At 39.9% G+C, this 24,682-nt stretch overlaps 1 protein-coding gene across 1 annotated transcript in view; it reads left to right on the top strand.

Annotated features, from left to right (window-relative positions):
• LOC113463660 (uncharacterized) overlaps nt 1-17,128 on the top strand; it is a 40,755-nt gene extending 23,627 nt beyond the window's left edge. Inside the window, exons 3-12 of the mRNA XM_089930332.1 lie at nt 8,503-8,692; nt 8,775-8,882; nt 8,969-9,064; nt 9,448-9,540; nt 9,726-9,793; nt 10,011-10,316; nt 13,585-13,724; nt 13,824-13,916; nt 13,992-14,109; nt 16,691-17,128. Coding sequence (XP_089786458.1) covers nt 8,503-8,692; nt 8,775-8,882; nt 8,969-9,064; nt 9,448-9,540; nt 9,726-9,793; nt 10,011-10,316; nt 13,585-13,724; nt 13,824-13,916; nt 13,992-14,109; nt 16,691-16,843 — 1,365 coding nt within the window. The 3' untranslated portion in view covers nt 16,844-17,128. The remainder of the gene's footprint in view (nt 1-8,502; nt 8,693-8,774; nt 8,883-8,968; nt 9,065-9,447; nt 9,541-9,725; nt 9,794-10,010; nt 10,317-13,584; nt 13,725-13,823; nt 13,917-13,991; nt 14,110-16,690) is intronic.
• Nucleotides 17,129-24,682: the final 7,554 nt, after the last annotated feature.

Consider the following 24,682-nt stretch of genomic DNA (forward strand, 5'->3'; position numbering starts at 1 on the left):
CAGAGGGCCAAGCTTATATCCATATCCACTCGGAACATCTTTTGACAGTAGAGCATTCCAGAATTGATCACGTTCAGTGAAATATACTCCTACACTTCACCTGTATGGCATACCAGTGTCTCCACACTCCTTAGTTAAGAGGACAACCAACGTATATGTCATACAACAACCTAATCTTGATAATTGTCGTCCTAGTAACAATATATCATTTGGTCGCGAACTGGTTTAAGGACTCGAAGATAAATCCTCCTTTATCATTAATAAGTCCTAAGGACTTTATCATATAAGAGTTCATTTGAAGATGTAAAATGATGAATAATGCCAAATAATACTTTATTAATTTGTTAATTTATTTACAAAATTCAATCATCAATATGCTGATGATTGACACTTAGGATACAAATCCCAACAGGCATACCCATCACAGGCAGGAGGTTGTGGGCTGCTAAGTGCTCCGGTCTGGTTTGGCAGGTCCAAAGCAAGTTGGAGGGCTGAAGGGTGTCGTCTCTCTCTATTATGGGCAAATTGACGTTGGTCAAATCAGTACTGTGCTCTATACCCATTTATCTTTTGGTCAATATTGTGGTGTCAAAGACAGTGCTAATGAGGATCAAGCGACTACTTCGGAGTTTTTTGTGGGGCTTGCATGAAGGGGGCCATAGGGTGCACTTGATGGCCTGGGAGATCGTCTACACGCTTGTCAGAGAGGGCGGTCTTGGGGTGCAGCCTCTCCAGGAGAGGCATGAGGCACTTATTACTCGCCATACGGTGCGGTTTTTGTTGGAGCCATAGGGTCGTAGAGTTAGGTTATGACCACTAGATATAGCCGAGTGGGTTCTGAGGGGGTGGTCCGGAGTTGACGTAAATGTTCCTTCATGTGGTAAAAGATTGGAAGGTACCTGCCAACTGCTTTGGCAAACACTAGATGGTTGATTGGTGATGGACGGAGCATCAATGTGGCGGGTGACCTGTGGGTGGATGCCCTCCCCTTGAGGCGTTGGCCATCTACGATTAATGTCGAGATGGAGAAGGGATTGCGGTGTGTGACCTCCTTGGCCCAGGAGGGGTGGAGTGGGACGACGCCAGGCTATACCAGTTGTTCGAAGAGCATCTTGCTGAGTGGGTTCGGTCACTTCCGATCCCGGAGTGTGCGGGACTAGATATTCGGGTTTGGAGCTCTTTATGCTGGAGGACTAGTGTTAGGGTGGGGTATGTCTCCTGAGTCCTCCGGCAGGAGCATGAGTTGGGGCCGGAGTGTGCTTAGATCTGACGATTAGGACTTTATCTGAGGGTTGCACTATTGTTATGGAAGGTGGTCTACGAACGCCTTTCGATGAGATCGGTGCTGAGTAGAGTGGCTTGAGGATTCCCCCACAGTGTGAGGTGTATGGTGTCAATGAGACGGTGGATCATGCACTATTCCAGTGTTCGTGGATGAGGGGGACCTGGCAGTTTACAAGAACTCCATAGGATGCTTGGAGTTGGAGGGACCAGTTCGTACAGACCATCCGCCAGTGGTCGAGCTGCCCTCAGATGCGCTGGTGGCTATTGGAGTGACTTGTGCAGCGTACCAAAACTGGCCAGCAAGAAATGCTCGAACCTTTGGGGAGTGCGGCGTGTCGCCGAGGTTCGTGGTGGAGCGCGCTCAGGCGCAGGCGGCGGAGATCAATCATGCTAAATCATCACACGGGCATTTGATAGCTCGGGACATCAAGGACTCCCATTCTGCTCAGGCAGTGTCCCATATGGTGTTCTTCACCTAGAAGTCCCCACATCCGAGCTTTTTCAAGGTCAACTTTGATGGGTCTATTTAGGATCGAGGCAGGAGAAGAGGTGCAGATTTTGTCATCAGGAATCCGAACTTAAGGATGGTGGCATCCGGCGACCACCAGCTATTTAATATTTCGATTCTCGGTGCTAAGCTGTGAGCTGCTTAGGCGGGCCTTTGTCATGCGCGGTGAGTGTTACAGGCCAGCTCGATCATATTGGAGGATAACTCGGCCATAGTGATCAGTTGTATCCAAGGGGTCTGAGGGGTGGTGGTGTGGATCACCCCATGCTTCAAGACATCTAGGTGATGATGAAAGATGGGGTGGCCTTCCAAGCCAAGCATGTATATAGAGAGGCCAACGAGGCTGCGGATTGGGTGGTTGTCTATGGAGCCAGCTATTCCATGGCACCATATGGGCTGGAGAGGAAGAGTTGCCTCAAGCACTTGTGATCTTTTATTTTCTGACTTTATTAGGTGTATTCGTACTCGTAATGCATAAAATACCTGTCTTAGCAAAAAAAAAAAAAAGAAGGTAAGCCTGTAAAGGAAAAAAAATAAGATATAATATTATATAGCCTAGGTTGTGACAATTTATGATATGACCTGACTCATGTTAAATAGATTTGAATTTAATATAAATTAATTTGAATCGTAAACGAGTCAATCCATTTAAATTTATTTATTAAATGAATTAAATTTAAATTAAATCTTTGGTTCATTTAATTTTTTATAATTAGATCAAGTATCCGACCTATTTAATTTATTTGAAATCTTTTTAAAACTTGCTTAATTTATTTCTGATATGTTTAATCTGACCCGCTTAATTTTGTATAAATATATTTGACCCATTTAAAATCTATCTAACCCGTTTAACTCGTCTAACCTGACTTGACCTGTTTAATAAATAGATTATATGGATCGAATCAGATTACCTGTTTAATAAATAGGTCGGATTTAGATTTGAAATTTTGACCTATTTAATAAATGGGTCGATTTTGGATTGATGAATTTTTGAGTCGACCTGCATCCAATGCAACCCATATCTAACCCGACCTAATCCGATTGTCTACCCCTACCTAAGCCCGAGTATATACAATTTCATAAGCATTGGCTATCAGAAAACCGGCTATATCAGGATGCAGATTGTATGTAGCATTAATAAAAAAATCTTCTCGTAAAGCTCTGGCAAGGATCCAATCTGCCATCTAATTTCCCTCTTGCGGTATATGCGTCGCTCTAAACACCCAAAAAGCTCTTCGGCATTGCATTATATCTTTGGACAAAGGAATATTTCCGTGCATGGATATGGAAGCTTCGGAGATTCATTGAATTATAGCAGCAGAGTCACCTTCTAACCAAAGCTTTTCTCTCCAAGTCTGTGAATTGCGCCACCTAAATACCTTCCCAAACTCCAAGCTACCTGCAGCTAATAGCCGGCCATAACAATATCTTTTTATTGCATCTAGATCTTGAAGCATCATCTTTAACAAAACCGTCAAAATTAATTTTTAACACTCCTTTTTTTAGGGGTGGAGATAGCCTTGACACAAATCTAACACCTAGTGGGTTAAAGAAAGTAATTCTACAGCAACTCCTGTACCCTGATTGAGTATTAGAAGGAATAGACAATCGGTTTTGAAGCATTTCAGTGTAAAAGATCAGAGATTTCCTTACCGATGCCTCAGGTGGCTGAAACTGGAAATGATCATCTGATAAGTCGTTGATGTCACAAATTTGATTTAACAAGGATTTTGTCTTGGCCAATATCTCAGTTTGTATCTAGATAGAGGTATCAGGCACCTTTATACAATAAGCAGAAAATATAGATCCTTTATCTTGATCCAACTAAATGTAGAAATCTTGATATTGACTAATACAATACTATTACGTTGACTAATTTTTCTAATCGCATATTTACTTTTAAATTTAATATTTAAATTAGTTAACAATTTTGAGTCGTTATTGTAATATCTTGATTCTTAAATATGAACAAGATCTTGAAAAATCTTGAAACTTTCCAACTTTTTCGATTATCATCTTAGCCCAGATAAACAGTCTCAATCATCTGCCGAGATGAATGATATTTTAATGATTAAAAACCTTGCTTTTAAGAATCAAAATATATCAACACTAAAATAAGTTCATGTATACAACGCATTATAGGTAAATATTGAATAACATAATAAAACCTATTGTAATTATTAATTCAAAATAACAGAATCCAACCACACCAGAATGGATGGTACAAAGTCCTCCAGCCTTTCATACTTAATTTCACATATTTATTAATTAAAATATTTGTTTTAGGCTACTCTACTGTTTAATCTAAACACTTGAGGGGGGTATTTATAGTATCCCCTCGTCGAAAGACCATTGCCTTGACTCGAGAGTTGTAGTATTGTGGCCTATTGCTGGTAGGCAACCATCATGACACGAGCTCGCTTTCTGGATTCATCAAACAAATTCATGGCAGTGCAGAGATTATTGGTATTAGTTTGTTCGTCGTATAACTCTACTCAATAGCACGGAAGGTCGTTCTTTACGATAATAATTACTTCTGGAAAAGCGGTTACAAAGAATTTCTTCGATCGGAGCCTAATGAGTTATGGGAGGCCCATAGAAAACTAGGCAACTCATCTACCCCAAGATCCTTGGCTCGATCAAGTATGTTATTCAATCCCTGCAAAATAGTACAGTTAGTTGTCTCCGTTTCTCCATTAGGTTGAGGATGACCGACCGAGATGAGTCGGTGGTTGATGCCAAGTTCGAAGCAGAATTCTCTAAATTGGGTGTTGTCAAACTATCGGCAATTATCAGTGATAAGGACCCGTAGAATTCTGGACTAGGGGATTATAGATTTCTAGACGAAGTTTCGAGTATTTTGCTTGATAATCTGAGCTAAGGGTTCCACCTCGACTAACTTTGTGAAATAGTCAATGGCAACATGAGAAACTTCCTCTACTCTATGATTTATGAAAAACTACTAAGAATGTTTGTCCCCTACTGGGCAAACAATCATGAGGTACAAATTGGAGTTAACCCCACGATCAGTTGGTGCTGAATATTAGCATGTCTCTAATTTTTTAACAAACTGAGCAGCATCCTTCTGTAGTGTTGGCCAATAATACCATTTTCTTAATACTTTATGTATTAGGCCTCTACTCCCTAAGTGATTTCTGCATATGCCCTTATAGACTTCTCGGAGGACGTACTTAACTTTAGTAGGTCGGAGGCACTTGAGATATAGCAAAGTAAAGGATCTTTTGTATAATCAGCCATCGATCTATGTACAACAAGCAGCTTGATGTTTAAACTTACGAGCTTTCTTTGGGTCAATGGGGAATAGGGCTGTTAACGAGCCGAGCCGAGCCCGAGCCCGCGCAGGCTCGGCTCGGCTCGTTGCACAAATTCCTCGGCTCGGGCTCAGGCTCGGGCTCGGGCTCGGTACCAAGCCTTGTATGGGGCTCAGGCTTGGGCTCGGGCGGCACAACTCGGGCTCGGGCTCGTAAAGCTCGTTTGCCGAGCCTGAGCTCGAACCCGAGCCCGAGCAGCGAGCCCAAGCCCGAGCCCATCCCATCCCCATCCCCATCCCCATCTGGCCGTCCCCATCTCCGACGGAGAGAAGAACGAGCAGCCGAGCTCGGTTCCAACGGTTCATCGTCGGAGAGAAGAATGAAGGAAAGAAAGAAAGAAGAGAAGAAAGAAGGAAAGAAAAAAAAAGAGAGAGAAGATGGACTCACCTTGTCGCGTGCGGCGGCCGCCGGCTTCGGCCGCAAGCACCGCGGGCACGGGCGTCGGCCGCAGGAACTACCGAGGACGCCATGGGCGTCGCGGGCTCGACCGTGGGTGCCGCCGGCCGTGGTCCGACCCTCCCGTGCGATGGACTCCCCTCCTCTGTCGCAGTCTCGCCGGTGGAGCCGTGGAGGAGTTGGCAAAGAGAGGAAAAGGGAGGGGGAGAAACGGAGAAGAAAGAGGGGGAGGGGCCTCGAGTGTGATTTCTTTCCCAGCAGCGGAAGGAGGCGGTGAGGCATCGGCGGCGGCAGAGGAAGGCGAGAGGGGAGAGGAGGGACACCCGGTGCACCGGTGGGGGAACCTTCTGGAGAAAACGAGAAGAAAGGGGAAGAAAAAAAAAGAAGAAAGACGAGGCGGAGGTAAGGGTTAACGGATTGGGTTTGGGTTAACGGGCTGAGTCCGAACCCGATCCAATCCAATTCGATTTAAAGAAATTAAATGGATTTGGGTTAGCTCAGGTTGGGTCTGATTTAAATCCGATTGGATTCAATCAGATTGGGATTTAAATTGATTAAGCCAAATAAAATTTAATTGGGTTGAGTTCAAATTAAATTGGGACCCAATTAAATTGTTAATTGGACTGAGCCTTTAAGAAAATTTAGCATCACACCTACAAAAGATAACGTTTGGGCTCACGAGCTACTCGGGCTCCGGCTTGGATTTAAACGGGCCTCATTTTGAGCTCGGGCTCGGGCTCATTTGACTAACGAGCCAGGCTTTTACCGAGCCGAGCCCGAGCAGCTCGGCCCGTTGACAGCCCTAATGGGGAATCCTCCTTCTTTGAGATAATAGACAATGCAATCCGTTCAGCTCAGCTCATCCTCCACTTAGAATACTTGGTCATAATTCTCATTAATGCTGGGTTTATCAAGTACTTTGAAGTAAGTTATTCTGCTCAGATCGGAGCATTCTGAGCTATCTAGTTTGGATAGAATATCTTCCTTCATATTTTCTTCCCGAGGTATCTGCTGAATTTCAAATTTATCAAAAGTAGAGGAGATCTCCTTCATCTTCTCAGGTATTTCATCATTATATAATCTCAAGCCCCATACTCTCCTTGGATCTGATTAACGACCGGCTAGGAATCGCTACAGGTTTTGAGTTCAACGGATTGGGCCAACCTCAATCATGTGATTGTTTTGTCTAGACTTCTTCTCTCTTAAATCTCTAGGATAACCTCAAAAAAAGAGGATCCTTCCTCTAGTGCCTATCTATTATTGCTCAAAACCTGACCTAATTGGTAGATGAGTTGACGGGCGAAGCTGATCTGCTCAATTGGTTTGGAGGAGCATTGTATGATGCTGGAGTTGATCTACAACCATAGAAGACGATTTGGGGGGTCATCGAAACATGCGTGACTAGAAACTCTCCAATGCTTAAGTCGGGCAGAATTTCGAGAAAAAATAGATGAGATGAAAAAGAGATAAAAGTATGAAAGTATAGTATTCAGATTTCTAATCATACTTAGGAGGTCTCTGTGCGTAATATTTATAGAAGACATGGCTTGAATCCACGTGGTTAAAATTGCACAATTCGCGGACAAGGAGTTGAGTTCTTTCCATATCTGTTAATCAGGTCAGTTAAGAATTTCTTCTCGAGTGCGCCATGATCGGACACTTTATTTATCTACTGGTCAGTTACGGTGTTCCTTTGGGCACTTTGAGATCATGATGAGCTATAACCAATCATGTTGATTGTTCGAAGATTTAATTAGCCATTGATTTTGCTGGACACATATTATCATCTAGTTGGTAGGCTAGGCTATCAGACAAGATTTTAAGGAGGACGAATCTGAACCATATCAGTAGTGAAATATCAGAATCCTTTTTTTTTATTGGTGAGTATCCAATGAAATGTTCAAAACAAAAGTACCCAATTAAAAATAAAATATCTCACAAACCAAAGAAAAATGATGAAAGGAGATTACAACGTTGTAAGATGGGAGGTAGGATTTAAGTAGCTCCTATTTGACTCAAAGTCAGGAAAAAAAGATTTGCTTTGCTAATAAACTAGTTGAGATTAAACTTACATGTTGAGCAAAAAATATGATTTAACCATACTGCCACTTGACTATACCTGTACTGATCATGCTTAAAATATATAAATAATGTATTATTATTATAGATATATCAAACAAGCAAATACATATTTTTATTTCCCAAAATACTTGTACATTTATTTATTTAAACTCTAGCACACTCAATATAAAATAAGACATATCTAAAGGGTCAAGTTTAATCTATAGGTTGCAATATATCAGCTCTCCGTCAAAAACTTCACTTTTCAGTCTTTAATATATCAAAGTTCGGATTTATAGGACTTGTTTGGTTGCCCATAACAGTACATCCGAACTCTGGTACAATGAAAGCTCATCTCCAGCTTTTGATTGTCTGAAAATGAAGCTGAAATGGATGTCCGAAATGAGCTGTAAGAAACAAAGGGTTCAAAATAACTTCAACCAGGAATAATTGAAACAGGCCTCCGTATTGTAAGCTGAAAAAGAACAAAAAAGGTCTCGAGCCTAGCGGGTGACCAAAGCCTATAATGAGGCCAAGCTTGAAGCCTCTGAAAATGGCCTGACCCAGCTCACGAAAAACGGAGGGTGTCCATCTGAGGCTTTACCTAACCCCGGAGATTAAAGGCTATTTTTGACCACTCACGCGTCCCAACTCACGACTTGCTGAAACCTGTGGCCTTTCCGTAAATCACTTGGAAGAGGCAGTCGTTTCCACAAATCCCCTTGAAAGGGTGCAGGAGAAAGCTGGGCCATGCAAAGCTGCCGTTGATAACCCCCCGCCCCCCTCTCTCTGTATCTATCTATCTGCATTTTAATAGCCCTCACCTCAATCCTTATCACTTGTTCTCAGGCTTCTCAAGTCATGGCCTCTCACAAACTAAGCTGTTTTCTTCCCTCTCTTATGGTCTTAGCATTATCTCAGTCTCTTCTTCTCTTAGGCGCTCCTTTGGAACACCTAGTCAGCGAGCTCCCAGGCCAGCCACCAGTAGAATTCAAACAGTACTCGGGGTACATAACAGTAGACGAAGCCAAAGGCACCAACTTCTTCTACTACTTTGTAGAGGCCGAAGCCAATGCCTCCTCTCTTCCCATCAACTTGTGGCTCAACGGAGGTATATCTCCATGTCTCTCTCTACTCCTCTATGTCTCATAGTGTTCTTTTTTATTTTTAATAATTTCGTAAGTTTTGTGAAGGGCCTGGCTGTTCTTCTGTTGGTGGTGGCGCGTTCTCGGAGCTAGGACCGTTTTATCCCAAGCCTAATGAACAAGGGCTTAGAAGAAACCCATTTTCATGGAACAAAGGCATTCTATCACCCTCTATTTCTTTCTAATTTTCTTATTGTTTGCATTTTTATGTCATTTATTTATTTATTTTTGAACATGAACAGTGGCTAATCTGCTGTTTTTGGAGTCTCCTGCTGGAGTGGGATGGTCCTATTGTGATAAAAAGCGAGTTTGCTACAATTACGATGACTGGCGAGTTGGTTGGTCTCCATTTCCTTCATCCTTCTTTCCCCTTGCTCCCAGAGAACTCAGCACCAAGTAGTTGCTGCAGTACTGAAGCATTAATAAACGTAGTAAAAAGTTCTATAAAAAAAAACACAAAGCGTGGTAAAACGAGGTGGTTGGCCATGAGAATAATGAGACAATTGGTGGTTGCGAATTGATCAACACACGCTCTATTAATGATCTAGTCTTCCAATCCATATTCTCCTTTTACGAGGCATTCCAGGCTCCATTTATGACTCCTTTCCATTGCCCAGTTAGAGTACTTTTCGTGTGTGTGTGTGTGTATTATATATATATATATATATATATATACACACACACATGTGGCTTCTTGTTTTCACTTCACACTGCACTGCAGCAAAGGAGAACCTGGCATTCGTGAGGAAATGGTTCCAGCTCTTCCCAGAGTACACCAACCACCAGCTTTTTCTCACCGGCGAGAGCTACGCAGGTATATGACAAGCTGGCCAGCATTGAATTGATGAGTGCCCAACCCTTATATGTGTCAGTATGACTCAGTGTTCAGTGTTCTTTATTATGTTACTGGCCTTGGGTCATCGTTTCCGTGTGGTGAACGTGTTAATAGCATATGATAATTTACGTACCCTAGTGATAGGTGTTTAACTGCGTGTGCAGGGCATTATATACCACAGCTGGCATGGTCGATGGTGATGTGCAACGAGTTCAACTTCAAAGGCACTCTGGTAACATCTCATACTAAATTGTAGACTTAATTCGCACTAGTAGCTAGTCAGCTGTTTATAAAATTTTCCTTCAATGCTATATAGGTTTTGATGGCATTGAATCAGAAATTTCAGAAGTCAGAACATCACCATAGACTGATAATTGTGATAATAACTACGTATCCATGAGAACGTAGTAAAGTTTGATGTTACGTTTCATTTACTAATTGGCATGCAGATAGGGAACCCACTGCTGAACTATGGGATAGATACGAGTGCAACCTACTCCTTCCTTTGGTCGCATGGCGTGATATCTGACGAGACGTTCCATGGTGTCTCTCGCTGGTGTGACTTCAGATATGGCTACATGGGTGGAGAGGGAGCAATACTAGATGAGGAGAAAAGGGAAGGGAAGAAGGGAGGGTGCACATCCTTCCTAGCTTCCGCAAGAAATGAGATGGGGAGCTACATCAACATCTACGACGTCACCGCCGATGTCTGTCCTCCTCCCATCCTACACCAAGCCATCCTCCTCCACAAACTGGTGCGTACTTTATGCCATCATTGTATGTATTTTTCCCTTTGCTTTCCGAGCACTCAGTTCTTTTCACCACATCAAGCTGCAGAGGCTACATGTTGCTTTGCTATCTCATGGATTAATCGTTTTTAATTGAAACCTGTTTCTAGGTATTTCCATGCAATGAGAGATTTAGTTGGCTTTATCATTTCCTTTGCAAGCACAATCCATCCATTAATGTGTGGTGCCTCACCTGACTCCGGGCCTTCAGTGGTTTATGGCTTTATGATTCTGTGTCTAAGTCTAGCTTGATCTTGTTCCCAGATAAATTGGGTTTGGATCCAAGTTTTAGACCAGTCTATTAGATCAAGGAGTCAGTATGACCTTATGAGTAAAAAAAAAGACAAAATCTAATATTATTTGAGTTTGTTGGTCCTCGCATATATACTACCTCTATAATCCTTGTTAGGCTAAGAGTCCAAGTCCTATTAAAAATCCAATTAAATGCAATCACAAACGCCATGATCCTGTGGTTAGTACCAAATAGGTCTATACTGCAGGGCTCCTAGTTCACATGGTCCATAAACCAGGTCCATGAAATAGGTCCCAAATAGGTCATCACTAGGGCAGCTTTGGCATCATATAAGTATCCAAAATCTATCCAATCACTACAAGAATTCAGAATTTTAGTGAGGAATTTTTAGTGACGACATATAAGTTTAATCACAAAAAACTCATATTTAGGGATGAAAATCAGAAGTGGTCACAACAAACCATTTTGGTTTATATCTTTAATGACGAAACAAAATGCTGTCACAATATATATATTTCTGTGACTATTTTTTGTTTTATCACAAAAAATTCGTCATTAAATAGATCTTTTTTAAGGTGGAAAAATAAGTTTGGTGCCAAAATCAATTTTGGTCAACTCACTAAAGATGATTTTATGATTCACCAATAAAATTTATGTCTTTAGTGGTGATATTTTAAAATGATCACTGTAGATATATACTTTTAATGACAAACTTATAGACTGGTTAATAAAAGTCCATATTTTTAGTGATGATATATTATGTTGTCATAAATTTGGTGTCAAAATCGATATTGGTCAAATTACTAATGATAAATTTATAATTCAACACTAAAACTTATGTCTTTAGAGATGATATTTTAAAATAGTCACTATAGGTATATATCTTGTAGTGTCAAGATGATAAAGTGGTCATTAAAGCTCTATATTTTTAGTGATGATATAGTATATATGTTGTCATAATTTTTTGTACTAAAATCAATATTGATCAATGTACTCATGACGATTTTATGATTCATCACTAAATCATATGTCTTTAGCGACGATGTTAATGATGAGCTTATCAAGTGGTCATTAAAAATCTATATCTTTAGTATCGATACATTATGTTGTTACTAAAATCTTATACATTAATGTTGAAATAGTGATATCATCAGCAAAAATGTCAAACTATAATAATATTGTAATAGTGCATGTGTTAATCACAAAAAAAAAGGAGGGATCAAGATTTTTTGTCAGTGTACTGTTAAAAGCAAGCCAACCATTGTGAGAATTCAAGTATAGATTTGAAGGATGATGATATATACTTAATACAACATGATTTTGATTGGATACTTCATTTGTTTTGAAAATGTGTCAAACTATTGAAATCATGCACCCTTTAGAATTCAATTTAGTGAAATTGATTATATATTATATTTTTACCTAATTTTTTTTTGATAAGTTAAATATTTATTTTTAACTTGTATTGACCCAATTTACTTATTGAACAACTTCCATGAGTCAAGATAATTTAATAATTAGAGAAAAAATTTGATACAAAATTCACTATCAATATTGCAAGTGGTGTACTATAACTAGGTAATAGTCTAAGACGTAATTTTTAAAAAGCTTGTATGAAGACCGATTTAACTAAGGATTTGGATTATTGATCCAACATAATATGTATTAAAAATATATAAAAATTAAAATTACTAAAATAAAATATATAATATAAAGTATTAAAATGTATTCTATATTAATATCATTGCTTATTAATTACAACATGAATAAAAAGAGTCATGAATTATCTAATTTTAAATAACTGTAGAAAAAATATATACAATTATAGAAATATATTGAAATTATTGATATTTCAAATATTTTAATTGGAAGATTTTCATGATATTATAAATAATAATAAAAAATTATTTATCTTTTATTTTTTGCCAAAAAATGATGATTAAATTATTTATGAAAATAATTAGTTATTAAAATATAAAATATTTCAAAATATTTGAAATAAGTATATGTTATAATGTGAAAGCATTAAATAAGTATAATCAAGCATTAACTTCATATAAGAAGTTAATGCTATCATGGTGGCTAAGTAGTACACAAATATCCATGAGGTCTTATGTATATGAAAAAACATATTCAAATCCATAATATTTCCATCCAGATCTGATTGGTCAATAGATATAGATTGGGATTCCGTTGGATAATTTTTGAATTATTTGCCGATAATTTTTCAATCTTTTATCATCAAAAAAAATCATTACAAGTATTTATCTTTAATGATCATTTCCATTTCATCACTAAATATATTAGCTTTTTGTGACCAAAAAAAATTCGTCAGGAAAAAAGATTGTTAGCGACAACATTAAATTCTCATTAAAACTCAATTTTGGTTATTAATTTCTTTTCAAGTCATCATCTTTAACAATAATTTTTAATCTTTTGCCACAAATAAAATCATCACTAATGGTTTGCCTTTAACAACCATTTGTGTTTCGTCACCAAATATAATAGTTCTATTGACGATTTTATATTTTCGTCACTAAAACTTTTAGCTACGGGCCTTTTAGTGACCACCTAACGATGAAATAATTATGGTTACGAAAATCTTTTAATGATGAATAAAAAATTTTATGACCAAATTTTTCGTCAGTAAACCTGAATTTTTGTAGTGAATATATGGTACCAAATATATGCCGGCATGGATCCTCATAGCTTAAAAAGTTGCCTGGCTGTAAATTTTTTCTTTCTTTTTTTCAATAGCTATTTGTGTTCTTGAAATATTTTGTTTACGTTGGTTTGGTCCAATTTGCCATCTGTGCTTGAGTCAGTTCCATTTGATTGCATTGTTTGCTTTCCTGGGAGTTTGAGGAACAAAGGAGAGGGTCCCTAGGAAACCCTGTGCTCTTCTTGCTTTGTTTATTTGGTTTTGAATTGATCATTACAATTAATTTTGGTATTGCATCAAAACACCATGGGTGCAAGCAGATGGGACTGGCAGGACAGAAGGATGCAACAGATGTGTGCATCGACCATGAAATCACTCGCTATCTAAACAAACCTGATGTTCAAAAAGCCCTGCATGCCAATCTCACCTCTCTCCCTTATCCCTGGGAGGCTTGCAGCAGGTCTGTAATACATTAATGTGTGTAATGTGTACTTATTCTCTCCTTTCATTCCTTTCTCACTTTCAGCTTTATTGTGAAATGAATTATATCTTGGTGCAGGATTGTGAATTATAATGCTACCGATCAGCTCACAGATATGATCCCAATACTGGCTCGCCTTGTGAAAAAAGGATTGCCTGTCTGGATTTTTAGGTATTTCGTAGGCTGCATGTATATTGATCGCAATTGTTTTCCATATTTATTTATATCTTATGCTCCATGTGGCAGTGGAGACCAGGATTCTGTGGTGCCTCTCACTGGGACTCGAAGCCAGATTGCCAAACTAGCGCAGCAGCTAAAGTTGAAGCCAAAGAGCCCATATCAGCCCTGGTATGCTCATGGACAGGTTAGATCTTTCTATGCCTCTTACATTCTCAATTCATCTGTTCGGTTAGACATTAATGATAAGTATCCATAGTAATGGAGAGAAAAAGAAATGCTTCATACACCCAATGCCAATGGAAGGGGATTTGACATGGGATGTTGGTACTGTTGGAAACCAAGATTAGGCGCCCATGATAGCTTGCTCGAGTCTGATCCATTTATGGTTCATGGAGTTATTCCATGGTGATATCTATTCCATATAGCTATCATAACTCCCATAAAATCCCAATAACTTGACCAACTACCTTGTGGTAATAGAACAGGGATCAGAAACCGGAGAAATAATAATAATAATAATAATAATAATAATAACAACAATAACAACAACAACTCTCCTCTCTTCCTTCCCATCATCCTCTGCCATCCATGAACCCACAATACTCGTGTTGTGGCAAAGAGTTTCCTTTTCAATTGTAAACATATTCCTGGCTGTGAATTGTTCTGCAACAAAGAGGATGTTTAAAAACACAACGAGGAGTTTAAAGCATGTAATCCTAGCCAAAGAAAGATCTTGAAAATATTAATCACGTGCTTTTGCAAAGTATGTTACTGATCTTCCTAGCTTCCGGTTGGAAATTTTGATTTCGTCCAGATACGGAGTGGAGATTGTATCATGAGGCGAACAATTTGGTAATTCTGAAGGTACACCAAAACTACTGAGTTAGAAAAGCAAAAACCCAAGTTCAACAGTACAGATTAATGTCAAACATGAGGATTGAGAGTGAATCGATATGAGGGGATAATCAAGTATATTTTCCAAGAAAGCTGTTTTATAAGAATAGAAGCTAAAATTTAATTGTTATACAATCTAGAGAAGAGATGTACAATACAAAATATTTATGAAGATGGAATTCTTCCCTCAGAAAAAAAAAAAAAAAAAACCCGCAAAATTTGAAGATGGAGTTCAGCTGTACTCATGGTTTGAGCATCTCTTAACTAAAGCTCTATTAGTTTGATATAGTAACCTCTGTAGCTACTATGCCCTTCACCTGCAACCGTACCAAACCTTAACACCACCTTCTCAGATTTGATAACTTAATTGAATTTTTGTTTATATGTCAAGCTTTATCCCTTTTCCTTAACCTTTGATCATTATTATATCAGATTGGTTCCATTTAGATTTTTTCTCCATTTTGCTTTCATCATATTCTTCTATCTTTAACTTCCCCATACACTACCAATTATTTACACTGATATCTTGGTCAAAACATTGGCACATGACATGTTTTTTGAGCTACGTGGTTGCACGCAAGCAGTGAAATACCTGATAACTTGTTCATTTCTCTACCAATAGCACCCCACATTTTTTATATGGTCATCAAGCAGAAGACTTATACGATGTATTATTATTATCCTAACAATATGACATGTGGATCCACTGGTTTGTCTAAGCAAATGAAGGATATGACTAGTGGGCTTTCCTATGGTTAGCTAATCGGCACATGCTAAATGTCGCCATCAAGATGGGCGGAACTGGTACTGGTACTGGGCACCGTATTGATTTTCCGACGGCGCGACTCGGTATGGGCCGTGTCGGGCCTGTACCGATGGAGGAGACAGTATGCAGCCCATGGGAGAGGGGAAAAGAGAGAGAGAGAGAGAGGGAGAGGGAGGGACGGCGGACGCCGTCCTCGGCCGCAGGAAGCGAGGCTGCAACTGTTTTTTCTGTTTTGAATCGATTTCACTTAAAAATCATGAAATTTTTTAAGGCTGCGGCTAGACTCCTGTTTCATACGAAATAGGGAAAGCAGCTGCAGCCTCGCTTCTCGCGGCTGAGGCCGGCCTTCGCCAACCTCTCACCCTCTCCCTATCCCTCCCTTCCTCGCTTGCTCTTTCTTTCCTTCTCTTTCTCCGGCTTCGACCGTATTGATTTTCCGATGGCGCGACTCGGTATGGGCCGTGTCGGGCCTGTACCGATGGAGGACACAGTATGCAGCCCATGGGAGAGGGGAAGAGAGAGAGAGAGAGGGGGGGGAGAGAGAGGGAGAGGGAGGGACGGCGGACGCCGTCCTCGGCCGCAGGAAGCGAGGCTACAGCTGCTTTTTCTGTTTTGAATCGATTTCACTTAAAAATTACGAAATTTTTGAAGGCTGCGGCTAGACTTCTGTTTCATTCAAAATAGGGAAAGCAGCTGCGGCCTCGCTTCTCGCGGCCGAGGCCGGCCTTTGCCAACCTCTCACCCTCTCCCTCTCCCTCCCTTCCTCGCTTGCTCTTTCTTTCCTTCTCTTTCTCCGGCTTCGGCAACGGGTTTCATTTTTATTGCCGAAACCGTACCAGTGAGCCACTAGTATGAGGGCAGCCGAAGCCGCCCGGTTTGGGACGGTTTCGTCGACCCTAGTCGCCATTATCTTCTAACCATACTCTTACATTGAATCGTCATGCTAATGCCCTCAACGACATATGGTATAGAGCATATGATCAATATATACAGAACTAGGTAACTTAATACTCTTTGTTCATTTTGGATAGCAGGTACGATGTAGTATGACTAAGCATCATCTTGACATCGAATAAATCTGATTTTTTTTTTCCTAACAATGCAGGTTGGTGGATGGTCGGAAACCTATGGAAATGGGAGATTAGTATATGCTACTGTTAGGGATGGATCTCATATGGTACCCTATGCTCAGCCAGAGCGAGCATTGGTTCTTTTTACGAGGTTCATAGAAGGAAAACTCTTGCCATCTCGGCCCTAATCTGATGTTGGTATCTAGTTTTGTTAACACATATCAGTTACAGGAATTTAGGTTATCCTATATTTTGATTTTTTTTTTTTTTTTACTCTTCAGTGGTACTGGAGAAATGTTGGTTTTTGGAGAATTATTCTTCATTGCTCATGAATGTCAAAAGTAGGTGACTTTGGTGGTTTTCAAATTTGCAATATTTGTTAGTTTTTTCATAACTTGTTGCTATTTGATAGCTAAATCTTTAGATGTTATGAGCTTAAGTTGAGTAATTTTGTTCTTCTTAAATTCTAGTTTGCAGCGAGACTCAAATTCATTTTGAAATGTTTATAAAACACAGTTCTATGGTTGTCTTTGTAAGAAGTTCTGAGAGTCCAAATGAAATTGTCGCATCTCTTTATGCTGAAAGCTATTTTTTAAAATATTAACTTCCTTAATTGGGTAGTTTCTTGCACTAGTAATTTCTTTCGATTTCTTACATAAAAGATCCATTTTTATCAGTAATTTATTTAGCAATAACTACTCAAATATAATCTCTTGTATGAGTATCAAGTGGTCAATCAAGATCATCACAAGTGTCATGCAACCTTAACCGATATAATGTTGATTACCATTTTGCTTGGTTGTTTAAAAAAGTTGTTCTTAGTTGATTAATCTCCATGTTTGTTTTTCATGCAAGGAATGCCTTTGTTCTAAGTCAAAGTTTATTGAAGCCCCAAGCTTCAATGTTTTTGAGTGCACAGGTATTGTTGTTTGGGATAAAGATCGACTCACAAGATATGTACAAGTTCAAGTACCTTAAAAAACATGATACAACAGAAAAAATAAATTCTCAACTAGAAATATCATGATCTAAATTCTCTAACTTTCCTCTCTCTCTCTCCGCCCCCCCCCCCCCCCCCCCCCAACCAAAAAAAAAAAAATGTGGAAGCACTCTCCTTTTTCTAAATGCTATGAGACCTTAATTGTGTGGTTTTTGGTAGACTATTCTTTAGTCATTCCGTTGGTTTGAAACATCTATAAAGGGTGAATGATGCTACTTGAGATTGTAGCTCAAGGGTGAACGACTAGTTCACTCCATACTCAAAACGGGTAGTTTGGGGCATCTAACTCTTAAGACTGGTAAACTTGGCATCATCGACTGGTAAAACTGGGATAAAACCTTAAATTGACCTTCAAGTCTGGTAACAATATAGTGTGAAGGACCAGTAAACTTGGCAACCATCATGCTAAAACTTGGGCATGTAACTGTTACTTGGTTATGAGGAGCAGTGATCCTGACACTAGTTTCAAAGGACTAGAAATGCCAAATCTTGAACTTGGTAGCTAAGGTTGACATGGCTAATAAACTTCATGCCGAGGGCTGATATTTTTTGGGTTATGTGATTAGTTACTCTGGTTTCCGTAGTTTGTCTTTGAGACAATGAACAGGTAATTTGGTACCCATGACTGGTATCGCCACGCGAAACACTATTAAACTTGGCACTCTAGGGGGGGGAGGAAAGATGGACAGATGGATGGAGGGTTCTGTGTTCGTGCTTGTGTATGCGTGTTTGTGTTTGCGTTTGCGTGTGGTTGTGTTTGCGTTTGCGTGTGTACGAGAGAGACCGAGAGAGAGATGGGATTCAGAAAGTGGGAGACGTGCGAGCGAGCGAGCGTAGGCCAGGCTCTGTCCTTGTAAGTAATTTTGATACGTGGGGCATTTTAGTTATTTTAGGAACATGGGGCATTTTGATACGAAGATCCAATTATTTACTCAGCTAAAATTTTATTCATTTACTAAATGCTCGGGTGGTGGTGCTTATCCATCCTTTTCTTTTCACATCTTGTTTTATCCTTGAAGGATAAATTACAGAAAAAAATTTCAACTTTTCTCAATTTGTACTAAGATTTCATATTTTTTTAATTAAATTTTAATATTTAGTTTTTTATTGCAATATGTTGCTCTAGCACCATTAATAGTATATATAAAATGACTAAATTTTCTAGAAAAAATCCTAATGTATTAAATAATTTTCTAACTCATCGACGCATCCTTCGGGAATGGCGTTCGTGGAAAAAGAAAAAAGTGGCAGCACCTGTTACATTTATATTATAAGGACAGTTAGTACCTTAGTTAGTTAGTTCTGAATTAGTTATTTTCTTATGCTTTCTGTTATTCAGTTAACAGTTACTCTTTCAGTTAGTATCTGTTAACCTTTCAGTTCTTTCAGTTAGTACGGACTTATATATATGTAGCTTGTATTCATTCATGGAATAAGAATATGATCGAAAAGCTTTCGTTGAACTCTCTTTGCTTCCCGTAAGTTTTCTCTTCTGCTCTGAGTTTTCTTTCATCTTTCTCTTCTATCATTCTAAATTCTTCATGGTATCAGAACTTTGAGCACTTCTTGTCATGGTGTCCACCGCTAATGCCAGTGCTGATTCCATTTCTTCACCAGTTCATGAATGTGACTGAGGATCCAACAAGCCCTTATTTTCTGTATGATGGTGATAACACAGGTTTGCAACGTATCTCCTTGGTTTTGAATGAAGAGAACTATTCAACTTGGAGCCGATCGATGACTATGGCTTGAGTGTTCAAAACAAAGAAGGATTCATTGATGGCAGCATTCCTCAGCTTCCATCAAATCATCCGCACTATGCTGTTGGACACGATGCAATATTGTGGTCTCTGCTTAGATCGTGAATTCCATTCCAAAAGAGATGAGTACTAGTGTGATTTATATGGAGTCTACAAGACAGATTTGGCTTGATCTAAAAGAGAGGTTTAGCTAAAGTAATGGTCCCAAGATTTACCAATTGCAGAAGACCATTTCATCTCTCTCAAAATCATGATTCTGTGATTTTATACTTCACTCGCCTGAAGGGACTTTGGGAAGAACTGACAAATTTTAGACCTCAGCAGCATAATGAGTATCAATCTGAAGAACAAGTCATGCAATTTTTAATGGGATTGGATGACTCTTATTCAAATATTCGTGGACAGATCTTGCTCATGGATCCTCTACCACCTGTCAACAAGGTCTTTGCTCTTGTGCTTCCAAAAGAACGGCAACGAGAAGTAACTGCCATGACTCAAAACTTTGAGGCTGCTGCTTTTGCTAATAAGTCTACTTATGACAAACCTGTCTATAATCAAGTCTTCATTTAATGCAAAACCCATTATAGGCAAAACAATGCAGGCCAAGTTCCTAAGAAAAATAGGCCTATATGCAGCTATTGTGGCAAATTAGGACATACAAAAGATAAGTGCTATAGGCTTCATGGTTTTTCGCCTAGTTTTACTTTCACAAAAGGCAAAAGAGGGGCTCCTGCAGCCAATCAGGTCTCTAGTATTGCTACTGTTGGGAACCCGCCCATGCTGCAGAAAATTCAAAAATTTCAGATGGCAGCGGAATCGGCATAAGCAGGATCGACGTTCATCGCATGAACGTCGTTCGATAACCGTTCATAGATGGGTAAGGATTAAATACTTTTTAAAACATTAGAAGATCAGATCTTCACCTTGTGCGGGTAGATGATCACCGCAAACTGATGATCGTGGTTTTTGGATGAAGGTTCGCTTGAAGCCGTTCAAGTGCCCGGCCTCTACGGGTATCCACACGAAGCAGGAACCGATCAAGCTTCTTTGTCTCCCCGGGGTGCTAGCTCCCTTGCAGAGACAACTTTTAATGGCTGATCTCCTCTCTTTCTTTCAACTCTTGAATGTGCTTGAGAGGAGGAAGAAGAAGGATGAAGAATAGTAAAGGAACAAAACCCCTGCAGCCTTCTTTCTTTTTCTTGCGTTGGAAGGAGAAAGGGAGGATGAAGAGGCCACCTTTCTTTTTCTTCCTTTGCTTGCGGCTGAACCAAAGAAAGGGGAGGAGAGGGGGCCACGAATTGGAGAGGGAGAGGGCTTCAATGATACCCTAGGTCAGCCCCCACGCCTCCTCTTTAATAGCATGTGGAGCTCCTACATTGTAGGAGCTCCTTGATAAACTTCCAAGAGGGGCGCCGGCCCCTCTTCTTTGCCGCACCAAGCAAGGAAAAGGAGGAGGGGCGTGTGCCCCTCCTTCATGGTTAACCTAATCCTCCTTTAAGGGGGATTAGGAAGGTCACTCATGGTTAGGTCCTAATCTAATTAGGCTTGGACCAAGGGTGAACCAATTTGGGTTTAATCTAGGTAAGTCCTAATCCAATTAGAACTTAATGAACCATGACTCAATTGACCCCTTCAATCCTAATCCAATTAGGAGTCTTGTTGATTCATTAGATTAATAATTAATTAGGACTTAAGAAATCCTAATCCAATTAGGACTTATTTAATTTTGGTCCTAATCAATTAGGACTCTAATTTGAATCCAAAGTCCTAATCCGATTAGGACTCTAGAAATCCTATTCCAAGTAGGAATCCAATTTTAATTCAAAACTCCTAATCTCATTAGGATTGTAGGAATCCTACTCCAAGTAGGAATCCCAGTCCTACTCCAACTAGGATTCCCAGTCCTAATCCAATTAGGACTCTAGGAATCCTACTCGAAGTAGGTTTTGTGTTTAAGTCCAATTAATTAATTCCATTATTCCTTCTTCAACTGATTATCAATCGAATTGATTACCTGTGATTCCTAATCACAATTCAACCATCGGATCGGTCAATACTTCTAATGTGTGTGACCCCATAGGTTCTATTCTGACTGGTAATGAGATATATTATGATCTCTATCACAATATCATTGAAAACTCCTTTCAATGGATTGGAACGATTCCAACTCTACTCATTAGGGTTTATAGATCATCGAGATAATCCCTGTGAGTCCCACCATCCACCAGTGACACCTAGCAGAATGTAGTGGCTATCCAGTAGAATAGAATGATGAACCTCTAGGTGCAGTTATCGTGTGATACAGTCCTACTATCGTGGATCCCTACAGGACGGAGGTCATGGACAACTCGTCAAACCCCATCGTCTATCATATGTCAAGATTTATTCGACTTAAGTTCGAGAGTGGAAAACTCTTTCTCCACTGTGCTTACTGCCCCGGCCGAGGTCTTAAGAACTCAGTCTTATAAATCACATAGGATCTCTCCTTATCTATCAAGGTCGATAGATTCCTTATAGGTACATACCCTACTCCTACAGTGAACCTACTGCAGCCAATCTACACTGCATGGACCCATATGGCTAGAGACCATGTATGTGTGCAGTCAACTACAATAACCTCACTGTGAGTAGCCGAAGCACCGCAGGTCAAAGGACCAGTCACACTACTGCAACATCAAGCAAGTCACTGACGAGTGGATAGACATCCAAGTGACTTCTTGTATTGGTCACGCTCAGTACCGTTGTTCTCTAACAAGCACCTGCACTATTACTTCAGTGTCCCCACACTGTGGACTCGAGTCTCGTCCATCTATAAGGAAAGTAATGTGTGCACTGATCTCATCGGATCGATCACCGCCCTCGTGATGATCCATCGATCAGGAGCATTCAGAAATTAATCACTAATGATGCATGGCTCAAATTCTTAACTCTTAAGAATATGCATCATCATCTTATTAATTTTTGGACGATTCATAGACACATAAACAATATGAATGAAAAAGATGCCTTTTATTTATTCAATAATAATAAAGTCAAATACAAATTATGTCCCAGAATTAATAATGTGTCAGCCAAAATTGGCTTCTAGGGCATACATCTAACAATCTCCCACTTGCACTAAAGCCAATCAGTCATATATCTTAGTCCCATCTTCTCAAGGTGGGCTTCAGTCTTTTGCTGACTTAGCTGTTTAGTGAATGGGTCTGCCACGTTGTCCGCGGAGTCTACTCTCTGCACTTCGACATACTTCTTCTCAACATAGTCGCGTATGAGATGGAAGCGCCGCTCTATATGCTTGGACTTCTGATGAGACCTTGGCTCCTTAGCAAGAGTTATGACGCCATTATTATTGCAATAGAGTGTTATGGCATCTGATGACATTACATCCAATTTCGCAATGAATTTCTTGAACCAGAAGCCTTCCTTAGCAGATTCAGAGGCGGCGATGTATTCAGCTTCCATAGTAGAATCAGCAATGATCGGTTGTTTAGAACTCTTTCAATTCACCGTACCACCATTGCACAAGAACACATATCCAGATGTTGACTTCCTATCATCGACATCAGTCATGAAGTCTGAATCTGTGTATCCTTCTACCTTCAACTCTGATGATCCTCTAAAGACCAAGAATAAATCTTTAGTTCTTCTCAAGTACTTAAAAATATTCTTCACAGCTGTCCAGTGTTCTTCACCTGGATTTGACTGATATCTGCTTGTGACACTCACAGCAAGAGCTATATCAGGTCGTGTACATAGCATGGCATACATGAGGCTCCCTATTGCTGATGCATAGGGAATCTTGCTCATGCGTTGAATCTCTTCAGTTGTGTTGGGGCACATCTTCTTGGAGAGATGAATTCCATGCCTAAGGGGTAAGAGACCCCTTTTGGAGTTTTCCATGCTGAACCTTTTCAGCACTTCCTATATATACATTTTCTGTGATAGGCCAAGCATCCTTTTAGATCTATCTCTATAGACTTTTATTCCCAAAATATAGGATGCTTCCCCAAGGTCTTTCATGGAGAACTCTTTTGACAACCAGACCTTGACCGAGGTTAGCATGGGAATATCATTCCCTATCAGGAGGATGTCGTCCACGTACAGTACGAGAAATAAGACAGCGCTCCCACTAACCTTTTTGTAAACACACGGTTCCTCTTCATTTTTGATGAAATCAAACGTTTTGATTGCGTCATCGAAACGAGTGTTCCAACTCCGAGATGCTTGCTTTAGTCCATAAATGGACCTTTGCAGCTTGCAGACCTTGTGATCTCCATCACTGGAAGTGAAACTCAGAGGCTGTTCCATATAGATATTTTCTTCAAGATATCCATTTAGGAAAGCAGTTTTTACATCCATCTGCCAGATTTCATAATCATGAAATGCTGCAATGGCAAGCAATGTTCGGATGGATTTCAGCATGGCTACAGGTGAAAAGGTCTCCTGATAGTCAATGCCTTCGCGTTGACTATACCCTTTCGCTACCAGCCTTGCCTTAAAGGTCTCTACCTTTCCATCCGAACCTATTTTCCTTTTGTAGATCCATTTGCATCCAATAGGTACAATACCTTCTGGTAGATCTACTAAGGTCCAGACTTGGTTGGAATGCATGGAGTCTAATTCTGACTTCATAGCTTCCAACCATTTCTCAGAATCGACATCAGATATCGCCTCGTTGTAGGTTTTGGGATCCTGTATGTGATCCCTATCTCCCACTAGGAACATTTCCTCGGTATTCTCTTCTAGTATACCTAAGTATCTATCGGGAGGATGGGAGACCCTACTTGATCTGCGAGGTGGTTGAGGGACATCGTGTACTGGCTCTGTATTAATGGCTTCGATAGGATCCATGACTCGTTGCTTTTCAGAGACTTTCTCTTCAAGCTCAATTTTCCTCCCACTGCCTCTATCAAGGATAAACTGGTTTTCCAAGAAGATGGCATGACGGCTCACAAACACATTGTGCTCCTCTGAGACGTAAAAATTGTATCCTAATGACTCTTTAGGATATCCTATAAAACGAGCACTTATGGTCCTAGCCTCTAGTTTGTCCGCCTGTAATCTTTTGATGTGGGCCGGACATCCCCAAATCTTGAGATGACCAAGACTTGGTTTTTTACCATGCCATATCTCATACGGTGTGGTAAGAACGGATTTAGAGGAAACTCTATTAAGGAGATATACTGCGGTAAGTAAGGCATCTCCCCAAAGAAACATCAGTAGATCAGTGAAGCTCATCATGGACCGGACCATATCCAATAGAGTCC

This window comes from Phoenix dactylifera, chromosome 4 (assembly GCF_051530095.1).
Source record: "Phoenix dactylifera cultivar Ajwa chromosome 4, Ajwa_hap1_PhDact_Kaust_v1.1, whole genome shotgun sequence".
NCBI classification, from domain to species: domain Eukaryota; kingdom Viridiplantae; phylum Streptophyta; class Magnoliopsida; order Arecales; family Arecaceae; genus Phoenix; species Phoenix dactylifera.